We start from the raw sequence: 13,290 nt of genomic DNA on the forward strand, positions 1-13,290 counted from the left end.
ATGGTTTATTTTATTTCCTTAATAAAAATATAAATTGTTCGCATTATAAAAGTATTAAATTTTGTAAAGACATCAACATCCAGGATTACTAGAATAGATTTGCAATACTCGTTGCCGAATTGTAAACGATTTGTTTCATTTGCAGGCTGAACAGACGGCCGACGTTCAACTGTCGAAGTAAATACTACAGTGATATCGAGTGTGTTTGACGTTTGGTTTGCCGGTTTAATATTCGGACGGGTCGGAATTTCAGTGTCAGTAAGGTCAATCCCAACGACCGCAGAAACGGAAATTTAATCGCCAAAACTAGGTCAGATCCAGTTATTTTGTTTTAAAATCGTATCAATTTTTCTAGTAAGGGGAAATAATGCAATATTTTTTTCTTTTACGTCGCATTGGAATCTCATTTTCGATTTTACACTTGAGGAATCAATTTTACTTAGAATTTGAAAAAGAATCCACAAAATTAATGAACTTATTAAATGGTATTATCTTATTTGTGCATAAACATAACGACGTACAAATTCACGCTTACAAAATTGTATGAAATGAGTATTCTGCAGAAAATACTTCAAATTTCAAACGTGTAACTGTTTATTCTCCGGTTAAATTCTCTCGATCCGCACTAAACGAAGTTTCCGTAGGAGGGGAGTGCAAGGTTATGAAATCGGCACATGTGACAGGACTACAGGAATGTTCGACTAATTTTGTCATATTTTGTACCCATTAAATTCCTGAAGTTTTTTGACTGACAATTTATACGATATATTCGTATGAGTACGATATATTTTATATTGTAATCTTTTTGGACAAATTCTTCAATTCAGTTTCAGATCGAATGTTATAGTTTTCAAAGAAAATTAGCGTTCATCTTAAACAAGACAGATACATCATAAAAGTAAATAATTTAAAAATGTTATTGAATAATGTCATAGATACATAAATAAGTTACACTACTAGGTATCAAACGCGGTGGACAATTTTTCGGTATTGGTAAGTCTCGATTCGAGATACCAACAGTACCTAGCACAAATATGCTAATACATTATTCGATGCAACGTCACGATAAAATGATAAAATTAATTTTAAATTGTCATCAATTTATATTTGACTAATTGTCGTTTTTTTTTTATTATGTTATAGGGGGCATACGAGCAGGAGGCTCACCTGATGGAAATTGATTAGCACCGCCAGTTCGCGACTACGCTGCGGTTTTGGGGTTGGCCATTATTTGTTAGGCATAAAAAAAAACCTTAGTTCTTCCTTGGAGTTCAAGCTTGTTTTATACCAAAATTCATCAAATTCGTATCAGTGGTATGGCCATGAAAGAGCACTGTTGCTCTACAGACAGACAGAATTACTTTCGCATTTATAATATTAGTATAGATTATCGATCATTGTCATATGAGCACCTACACGAAACTTCACAGATAATAAAGACTTCAATTATAAAATATTGTCATTTTTTATTGTATACTGACTAATTACATTAATTCCAATTTTTTCAATTGGTAGAAAATTTGAATTTAACATAGGGGTTAAATAAATTCGACTTGTAAATTTAAAAAACCTATTCGCGAGCTCATCGTGTAAACTTTACAATATGCCCACCCTATGGCATAGTAGATTACTGATCACATAGTCTGTTTAAGTGATAGAATTTAGACGAGACCCCGGATAATGTGAAATGGATAAGTTATTGAACTTAATTCTGCTTTGCGCCGGCGTAATTGGTTAAAAAAACCTTTAAATAATCATCAATTAATCATCCATCACTGTTATACGAGTACATCAAACTTTAAACATAATAAAGACCCCATCTAAACCGTTCGTTACCCTCCTGGAATGAGGACGACAAGTGCAATTGTTGCTCACTTAACTTACATAAGTACCGTCCAGTCTGCCTATTGAAAATATTATACAAACGCATTCATATCCATTTCAATAGAATTTGTATAAAGATTCATAAGTACTTATATATGGGTAACGAACGGTTTAGATGGGGTCTTTATTATGTTTAAAGTTTGATGTACTCGTATAACAGTGATGGATGATTAATAGATGATTATTTAAAGGTTTTTTTAACCAATTACGCCGGCGCAAAGCGCACTGCACACTTGTGCATAACTGTAAAAGCCTCAAACGACATTATTAATCGAAATAAAGTTTTATATACAAATAAAAAAATACTTTTATTTTTTCTTTTATATATATGTACCTAACTTTATTAGATGATTGAGGCTCATGATCCAATCACTGAAAATTGACATGATAAATTCAATTGACAATCTTAAAGAAAAATATCAATCTACCTTCAAAATATTCTACAGACCGTGTATATGCATTTCTAGGAACTTTTTGATTTGAACTCGTATCTCATGTAAAGTAATTACGAAAATATAAATAAGTACAAACTCCACGTGACCCAATTAGCGACGAGAGTGTTGGTTATTAAGAAGGGGGCGTAAGATGCAAGTGCCTACGCGATGGATAAATTGTTTAATCAGATCAAAGCACGAACGGGTATTATAAAGAGATATGTAACTTTGAACTGAACGTTTGGAATGCAATGAAAATAAAATATATCTATTTGAACATTTGTTATATTGTATAATTCAGAGACCGATTAAAATCTGCGATTCCACTTTTGTTTAAGCGAATGAATGATTTATTTTCTTTAGTAATGCACACAAAAAGCATAATTGAAAAGTTTATTTTTATATTTATTATTCTCAATGACTATTAAATCACTAGAGCAACGGCATTAAAAAACCGGCTCTTTCAGCCTGCATTTAAAGACTATTTTATAATTAAACTTAAAAATATACTTAAAGACAAAGCAATAAGAATGAACGAGAAAATATAATTAAACGAGTAAAATAAAACAGACTTTAATTAATTATAAATTAAATCTGTATGCCGACAAAGCTATAAGGTTTCGATTCGACATAAAATTGCTAGTAACAATGAAGTCAGCGACGATAATACACGAGCGAAGAGTAAAACGCATCACGACTAAGACCCGAGAGTATAGTTCGACGATGGGTTACTAGAGTCAAACTATACAATTATAATAATAAATGAGATTATAGGTACATCTTGATACGGATAGAGATACGTTTAAATTAACAACGGATTGCTTAGATATGTACCTATACATGGGACATTCAGTATATCCGGATTAATCCAGTTTTGGACACCTAAACAACAACCAAATAGTACACAAAAATGACTTTCTGGTACATACTCTGTATATGTTCACGTTCATACATCACTCTAATTGATTACAAGGTATGCTCGGCACGAATTGCAATGCCTCTTTTATTTTTCTTAGTATCTACATAAAAATATCAAATTTAATTCTGTGGCTATGATGATGATTTTACGTATCGATTTTTGGCTTAGTACCCAAGCCAAAAATCGATACGTAAAATCATACATCACTGTTATACGAGAACAATATCTCTTTAAAGGATCAAACCCACATAATATTCATTTTTGAGTATTTTCATAGTAATAATTCTTGATAAGGTTATCCTCAAAATCAGATTAAATGATAATAAGGACCACAAGCCAATTTTTTAAAGTCTCTCACTACCCTAGTTGGAATACAAAATGCCACTTAATGCAGTGGGAAATGGAAATATACCATAAGCACTTAAAATGTCTGCGTTTCTATCTAAGGGCCTTGATGTGAATCGAGCTCGTTTAATAGGACTCTGTCGTTCCATGTCGAACGGTGAAAGGGTTCCATTCGTTGAGACCGCTAAAATGAACCTTTCCCTCGTTAGGTTCAATATCTACTACCTAGTACCATGTAATGGAAATCATATATCGATCTTTGAACTTTGAGCATTATAGGGCTGATCAAATGTCTAACTACAATCTTCAGCTTACTTCAAGAATATATTAACAGCAACATATATATTTTCTTTAAATAATTTATTTTATATAAGTATATAGTTTCTTCATTCCGAATTCCGTAGAGTAATAATATTGACGATTCGAAAACGTTTGTATTTGTAAAGTTTACTTGAATAAAATATATTTGATTTAACAAGACAAGTCATCGTTACAAATTCAATTCAGACGAAGAAATCTGTTATTACCAGACAAGCTTATTAATAAGTCGGATAAATGCAAAATGGAAGACATACCATTTCTATTGCTTTAAGGATGGTGACATAAATAATGAATGACGGTTCCTCTTGGAATATTGGGGAACAAAACCAAAAAGATAACATAAACCAGTAACCTAATTACAATTCGCCTAACTTGAATTTAAGATCAAAGATAAAGAAACATCAACAAAAAACTATCTTTCATCGTGATATCGAATTAAATAAACTATTTTGAATTTTCAGAAATACCGAATCTATCGTGACTTTATAGCAGTCGTAATTATTTTAGAAATTTAAAATTCGAACGACAGAATCACTTTTAATACCTAGATTACGAATCACGAAACCAAGATCCTAATATAATTTTCTTCCTTTCGTAAAACTAGAGCCTTCCCAAAAGGAAACAACATGATCAGACGGTTAATCATTTAAAAATCCATAACCTCCATTGATTCTACAATACGTATCGACAATTCGATTAATAGATACAAATGGATATGATAACGTACTTAATATCAACATATCTCTCTTAAATAACCAAATAAATAATTTCAACACTTGTTGCACTTTAATCAATCACACTGGACGTGGGAAACCGGCTACGTCATGATACATGACATACGAGATTATGCGGGTACGTGATTAAATATCAATGAATACAGCCGCAAGATTCAATCAGTTGTATTCAAATTTCTTTCACTAGTATTTTTGAATCGGCATAATAATATATAGTCATGTTAGTTCTACGTGAAGCTACTTAATAAAGGAAACGAGGTTTTAAGATTTTACCAAGAAAGGACAAGAAAACCAGCGAGTTTCTAGTATGTAGTTACTATTTTAGTGCAATTTCGTAATCCAAAGCGAGAACCCGAAACGACCAGAGATCAAGGCTAGGACGAACCACTACGTGTTTTCCGAAGCTCAGTAGCATAGTACAGTAATCATTTACTGCTGAAATTTTTTGGCAGAAAAAATTTTACTTTTTAAATCCTATATTATATTACATTGTATATTAGTAATCGATGCAATTATTCTAGAAGCAATAAGTGGAATCCTCCGGAAACATAATGATTCGAAGAATACGGAATATTACTAAAACGATTACGGATAAATAAACATGTAATTGAATCGGGAATATAGTCTTTATACGATTCTGTTAGAAGTTAGAACTTACTTCGTATCGCATACATGAAATGTTGAAAACCGACTCACGTCGGTACTCTACTTCGATGCGTGTATTCTCTAAACGTTATAATTATAATAATAATCAAAGACGCACATTACTTTCTGACATTTCACGATCGTGCTCGGAAGTGAGTTTTGAGTTTATACTCACTGAATAGTTCTACTGTTGTGAACAGAAGGCAACGTGGAGTACTTGAATTTTAAATTAAAAAAAGCTGAGTCATAGTGAAAGTATATTTTACAATGCAAAAACGTACCGAGAACAATATTTACATCATTTGAACAAAAAGAATCGCATACTTTTATAACGTAACAAAATAAATTAAATTATATTGGTTGGTGTAATAAATTATATAATATTGATATGTTGAATTATTCCTAATATTCGTGTTTTAAGCAAAGTGGGTGTTAAACTACTTAGTAACTAATTAGTTTCCTTGTTTATTTTTAACCTAACGTTATGACGAATCGAAATTTAAGATTACTCAGGAATTTATTGTAGTTTTTATTCATGATATTTTTTTGTTTGCCCTGACAAGCGCCTTTGACCACAAACCGGTTTAAAAAATAATGGTTTTGCGGTTAGTGTTCACGGTACAATAACTTTTACATCCATTGAATATACATTTTTGTAGACATCTTAGATTATGAATGATAAATGTACAAAATACTTAAGCTGTGTTTATTTTGAACTGCCTACTCATCCTTATATCGAATAAATTCTGATAATTGTGGCATATGAAAAGTTAGCATTGACTTTAAATTAGTCTCAATTAGTGCATTCAAATACGAATCAAAAAAAATAATTAGGACATGGTACTACCATACTCAAAAGTGAAATGTTTCAAACAGTTTTATTGATATGTCAATTGTCCGATTGCCAAACGCACAACCTTATTAGTGAGTGCTCGGAATTTCGCAAGATGCATTGTTGGGCGTGTTGAAAATAATCGATGTGTTAATATTTAATTTTACACATGGCAACTCAGCCGCTAATAAACTCGCAGTACCAGGACACTTTCTTTCACGTACATACCTACATCGACTTTCCAAGCACATGTCGTAGGTTTCTATATTTGGCCAACATTAACTTGAATGTTAGAAAGGTTGGATTTCTAAAGACGCTCGTTGTCAACGCGGAATACAACCATAGTTTGTAAGTATTAAAAAAAAAAAAAACGAAACCTATTACGAAACGAAACGAAAACACATAAAATAATATACGATTGTGTATAATTGCAATTTGGAATTAACATTGGTGTCTCATTGTGCACACGAAGGTTTTTGGCATAGTACCATTAAACGCACAAGGTGGCATGTGAGTTGTGTCGAATAATTTTGCTTTGCTTTGCATGCCGAGCATTACCTAGTTGTTTACACATTGCAGAAGTTTTCAATTTGACATACGAGGCATTCATTGCGTAATCACATTTTATATTTTAAATGTAATTGAAGAAAGCTATTAATAGTAATGCTAAATTATATCGGATCGGAGTATGTTACGTTAGTCTTCTCTTACATTGGAACAATCGTTCATATCCACATTTTTTTTAGTACAGCCGACATTTACACTATTATCATAAATAATGAAGATAAGCTCTATTACAGCTGATTTTTATCAACGAGACACTTACATTAAATGAATACATCTAAGACTTTTTTTTCTCAAATTCCATATAAAATATAAATGTTCTTATCGGGTTACCAGGTTACCTCTCATTGAATTAATCAAATTCCATTACAATAGGTTAAAGAGTTACGTCATATTGAGATAACAAACAGAAGAGCAAGAGTAACTTTCACATATATAATATTGCATTTATACAAAATGCTATGCAATATTTTATAAAAACAAGTACTCATATGGCAACATTTATTTAAAATGAACATAATTTACTTAATATATATATGTTGTAACAAATGTATTGTAATAGTAAAAAAAGTATAATAGATTTGTTGATTAGACACATTTGACAGATTGACTTCTGCCTAAAGATGTTTTTTTTGCACTGAACACCAGGTTGAATAAAAACACAAGTCACTATACTAAATTACAAATGTCATAGAACGGCCTTGCTGAAGCAAGGAGGATATGTGCTACAAAAATAACGTTTATTTGTGTATTCAATGCCGGTAACCTATTCATAAAGTTGAGGCCACCATTAAATCAATTATATAAATTTACCGTTCTATGTTAGCTGTTTATTTTAAAACTCGGCAACTCTGCAACGAAATATTTGCAAATAGTTTCCACATATTTCTTTCAAATTATTACACTAAGACCTTGGTCTATAAGTTAATAACTGTTGAGGCATGAAATAATTTTTATATCTTAGATTCTGAATATAAAAAATCTTAATGAATGCATTTTCTGTAACCTAAGTTCACAAACAAAATTATTTTTCTAACTGGTTGTTCTCCACTACTACAGGTAGCTGTTAATATGGTTCCAACCATACTTCATATCCATTTTTAACCTTCCACCAATAAATTAGATGATGATGAGTCTTCATTTTTTATTTTATCTATCACCAGAATTGATTCTTAGCAATGTTTGAGTCTCAGGCTAAATCTGGATTTAAAAACATATTAACTTATCAAAATCTCTTATATTATTTTTATAACAATGGATGCAATAGAATAGTGGCTGTTTTAAGATATGCCTTCATATTATCAAAATCAATATGTTTTTATTAATAATTTGTTTAATTAAATTTACTACCAGAGAAGATAATATATTTTATAATGTAATATTTTAGATATAAAGTATCATAAAATAAAATAAGAAGAAACAATAAAATTATAAGAAAAAAATAACATTGCAATTTTATTTAAATATTATAATTATTAGCCTTGGTTTAAACTTCAGTTCTACATAATTACTTATAATTAATAATTGCAATTTAAATGTTATTGTTTATATGAATCCCTTGTTATAAATAGTAAAAATAATTGAAAATAAATAGAGGATATTATTATTAAAGATACATCATGTTATTTGTATTCATAGACTTCATACAGATATGTTTTATTTTTCTAAAGATGACTCAAGGTGAGCTTAAAAGGCCAGTGACATGAAGACACCGGGGTGAATGCAAATTGTTCTATTTCCTCTCTTACACTACGGCAAAACATATGTAGATTTGTGCTTATGATGAATAGCCCTTATAATATTACAGCCATTATAAATATATATATATATAAGGCAAATATGCATTTCATATTTTCTATGTTGTACCAAGTACATAATATTAAAGCAAAATTGTTTTTTTTTATATACATCTAATTATTAGTTTATGAGAAAAGTAAAAAAAAAAACTTAGTGTATTTGTTTATTACTGTTGATTTTAAGTTTTTGTACAGTATTAAAAATAATAATAATAATAAACCTTATACTCATTATTTTGAAACAAAATTCATATTAACAGAAAAACCTTTGATGTGACTTATCAAAAAAGTTATAATTTTTGCATTGTGGTTATTAGTTTTTACAGCTTTATCAAAAGTGATAACATCAATTTGCAGTTTTAATAAATATAAAAGAGCTTATGTAAGATTGCGAGTACTGATAAGACAAGTTGTTTATTACAAAACTATGGATTACCTAAAATATTTTCTAGATTTTTGTCATTTTACTGAGACATCATAAAAATATTTCATATTTCCATTTTTTAACGATAATGCTCAAGAGTTTGATAAACACATGTTATCGCAACCGTTCGGTTACAGCACTGGATGCGGCACAAATGACTGTTTCATAAAATGACGTCAGATAGTTTACGATAATAAGTGTATTACAAAGGTACATGAACTATATCTATTACAAATGAAATAAAATCAAACTCACCCGTCACCTACAACGACACACTTGATCGCTTGCATTTCTGTAGTTCAGTATTCCGTTCTCACTAAAACAACGGACGATTATCACAGCGAAGGCCTCCGATCCAATCTCGAATGGTTACCACTACACTTAAACCACCTCTAATTGCAATCAATACACTTCGGCATTACAATCAACACTCGCGTAAATGAACAGCACAGTTTTTAGATAACGAAATTAATTTCATATCTCACTTTCAGCGATTGAGAAACGATTTACAAATCAGAACACTGAACAGACGTTCTGCCGATAGCGATTACGTTACGTTCAGCGCTCAGCAGGCAGCAACTTACGTCTCATTTGGTAGTGGTAGAAATTAGTGTTGCCAGATTAAAAAATATATATACCTTTCTAAAATCTACTACCGTACTAATATATTGTATTAAAAATATTTTCTTTTAATTCTTCCTATTTCAGATTTATATTTGTGTCGGCAAAACTTCAGCAAGTTACAGTAATTATAAATATTAAAGAGTAAAAAAAATGTCATATCTTATTTAGAAATACATACAATAATTATTATGTTATATTTAATTTCGTTTAATTAAAATGTAATGTGCTGTGTAAACGACGTTATGTAATTTTATTTTTCCTATAATAAACTATACATGTCGAAATTTAAAAAAGTGTCATTAGTTCAAATAGAATTGAGTTCCCTAAAAATACTTGTATACATGTAACACTGAAATTTAAATATTTATGTGAATTTTTCATTTGATGATAATTTTATTTTTAAGTTTTTTCAATGTATTTTGTATTTTATATTAAATATTTTATAGATTTAAAATAAAACGAATACTAAAAAAACCGGTATCTAACGATTTTCACTTCACTAAGGCACGTTTTTGCGCGTTATATTTTCTTTTATCTATGGATTAAATGGCATGGCTACTGCGATAGATTGTGTTGCGCGGTATTGCGTGATCCAATTAATGATTTTTTGTTTAATATGGCTAAAGGTGATAAAGAGTTAGAAAAACCAATTGTGAACAATGAGTTACCTAATCCTGAGTGTCGTAGTACCGATAATGAAGACTCGGAGTCTACACAAGATCAACCTTTGGATATCGGAGAGCATTATTTAGTGCGGCGTTCCGATGAGTCATGGCACCCGGCTGAGATTATACAGACGCGGTATAACGCTTCGGAATCTTGTTATGAATATTATGTTCATTATGTGGGCTACGATCGGCGACTCGATGAGTGGGTATCCCGCCATCGAGTTATGTCTGATAGATTTGACGTGTGTGAAAATTCTAATAACAACATAAACTCCGATCATTTACTCACCGACAAGTCCGGTCGAAAAATAACACGCAATCAGAAACGTAAACATGATGAGATTAATCATGTCCAAAAGTCCTACGCGGAAATGGATCCAACAACAGCGGCATTGGAAAAGGAACACGAAGCGATTACCAAAGTCAAATACATCGATAGGATACAGATCGGTAAATACGAAATAGACACTTGGTACTTCAGTCCTTACCCCGACGAGTATGGTAAGCAATCCAAGTTATGGATATGCGAGTATTGTCTCAAATATATGCGAATGGAAAAAACATACAGATATCACTTAAGTGAATGTACTGCGAGGCAACCGCAAGGAGGCGAAATATATAGAAAAGGCACGATTGCTATATTTGAGGCCGACGGCAAGGAACATAAAACATACTGTCAGAATCTGTGTTTATTGGCGAAACTATTTCTTGACCATAAAACCCTTTATTTCGATATAGAACAGTTTTTATTCTATATTCTATGTGAAGTTGACAAACATGGAGCACATCTTGTGGGCTACTTTTCTAAAGAAAAAGATTCACCGGAGGGCAACAATGTTGCTTGTATTTTAACACTTCCTCCCTACCAGAGGCAAGGGTATGGAAAATTGCTGATTGCATTTAGTTATGAACTTTCAAGGTTGGAGCAAGTTGTTGGTAGTCCAGAAAAACCTCTGTCAGACTTGGGTAAGCTCAGTTACAGATCATACTGGTCTTATGTACTTTTAGAGGTCCTAAGTGCGAGTCGTGGCACATTGAGCATCAAAGATCTAAGTCAGATGACTGGTATATCTCAGACGGATATTATATCAACCTTACAGTCAATGAATATGGTGAAATATTGGAAAGGGCAGCATGTTATCTGTGTGACACCTAAGATAGTTGCTGAACAATTGGCTAGTTCACATTTTAAGAAGCCTCGTTTATCAGTTGACCCTTCAGCATTAAGATGGACACCTCCTAATAAGCAAGGGCACTCTGCAAAAGCTAAGAAATAGTATAGGCTCACGGGCAGGGCTTAGAGAGTGCTTACAACATCATTCATCAAAGGATTTTCTCTAAGTGTAGGCCTGTTCGGAACAGAATGGATTAGTTTGAATCTTTTGTCTTTATGTGATCAGACCTATGTATTTTATGAGTATACATTAAGTGTAACAGTAGATTAAACAATGGCATTTGTTGTTAATATTATAATTAATCTTACCATATTAGATGCCCCAGTAAACAAAACGGTTTTCCAGTTGAATAGTATTACTTATAAATTAAATTTTATGTAAAGTTATTATTAAAAACTTAATTCATAGACTCACAACTCATAATTATAAAAAAAAAATGCTAAAGGAATAACATTATATAAAAATACAAATGTTTTTTACAAATTCTGTCATAAAATAAAGTTGAAGAATTAATTATTGTATCCTTTGTTATGAGTAATTGCTTGCTAGTAAAGATTAATCTTCATACAAAATGCTTAAAACAATACAAGGGTTAAAAAATGTTTATATTAAACGCACTAGTGTTTATTTTTAATGCTTGCTACCCTTCTAATATATTCCCTTTGGAATATAATTTAGATTATTTTGAATTATGAAAATAATTAACATTTTATCATTGTCATTGTTATATGTTCGACTTTAAGAAAATCTGTGTACATTTTGAGATCTGTTCTGTAGTCATTCAGTTCCTTTGTCTAATGTTGAAAGTGATATTATTTATAAGTTTGAAATTAGGTTTCTTATTTAGGGTTCTTAGTTTTGTATGTTTTATGTAAAATAAATTTAGATCTTAAGTTTCAATTGTATATAGTTATTTTGTAAGTTTATTTGATAAAAAATGTGTATGATCTTTGTTTTAAGCACAATACTGAAGTATTAACATGCTGACATTTTTGTATTGTTTGTGAACAAGTATAAATTTGATTTCACAAATAAAATAGATATTTTAAAAGTAGCATTAAAAAATAAGATGATCATACAATGTAATTTAAATTTTTAGCTCAAGAAAATTTTGTACATTATTCTGGCAACACAGTCACTTTTAAAAATGCTTTATCTATTTAGTTTGTTTGTAGAATTGGTTTCGTCGTTTAAAATAGTCATGTGTATAATTATCTAAATTATAAATAGCAGTTTTTATGATTATTTTGTAAATGGTCATCTTATTAACAATTTGACCCCTGTCAGATTGAGAAACGAAAGATCTTCCCATTGTAATATAAGATTCTGTGAATCATCCTGTTTTCACTATTTATTTGTGATTATCCATTAGGTGTAAGAGAAAAATGTCATTCGAAAATAAACCTGGAACAGAAAAATAAACTTTTTATTTTTAATTAAGACCCCGGCCAATTTTCGTACTGATAAGATTATGTATTCCCATTATATTTTATGCATCTTTTTTTGTTGACGTTTTGGAAATTTAAGACAGGTTAGCAAGGCCGGCCACAATTTAGGAATTGAATGAGTTAAATATTACAGTTACAGGAAAACGAACTACGTATTTTGAAGATATTCGAGATAAATCCACTTTGTGTCTATGGGCCTAATCTCAACGGGCTATCTGATGGTATAGAAATATAGGTCACTAGAAATGTCAGATATAAAAAAACCGTTTCCATAAATTTTTAACGTTCAATAATACACCAATTAATCGATGTTTGGGAAGTAACAAACTGGCAATGAACAATGCTTTTATAAAAGTGTAAACATTGTTTTGAGCTATGTTCAAGTCTGTCTAAGTTGGTACCACCCACTTATCCAATATTCTATTGGAAAACAGCAATACTTATTATTGTTGCGTAACAGTTTGATGCGTTAGTGAG

General features: G+C 30.9%; 2 protein-coding genes across 2 annotated transcripts in view; one reads left to right on the forward strand and one right to left on the reverse strand.

Moving 5' to 3' along the window:
* LOC125065632 (ras-related protein Rac1) overlaps window positions 1-9,481 on the reverse strand; it is a 40,237-nt gene extending 30,756 nt beyond the window's left edge. The window contains exon 1 of the mRNA XM_047673365.1: window positions 9,154-9,481. Coding sequence (XP_047529321.1) covers window positions 9,154-9,188 — 35 coding nt within the window. The 5' untranslated portion in view covers window positions 9,189-9,481. The remainder of the gene's footprint in view (window positions 1-9,153) is intronic.
* A 595-nt stretch (window positions 9,482-10,076) lies between these two features.
* Window positions 10,077-12,781, forward strand: LOC125065947 (histone acetyltransferase KAT8). Its single transcript, XM_047673806.1, has one exon. The coding sequence runs from the start codon at window positions 10,139-10,141 to the stop codon at window positions 11,465-11,467; it is 1,329 nt and encodes a 442-aa protein (XP_047529762.1). The 5' UTR covers window positions 10,077-10,138; the 3' UTR covers window positions 11,468-12,781.
* The last annotated feature ends 509 nt before the right edge of the window (window positions 12,782-13,290 follow it).

Source organism: Vanessa atalanta, chromosome 8, assembly GCF_905147765.1.
Source record: "Vanessa atalanta chromosome 8, ilVanAtal1.2, whole genome shotgun sequence".
Lineage (NCBI taxonomy): Eukaryota > Metazoa > Arthropoda > Insecta > Lepidoptera > Nymphalidae > Vanessa > Vanessa atalanta.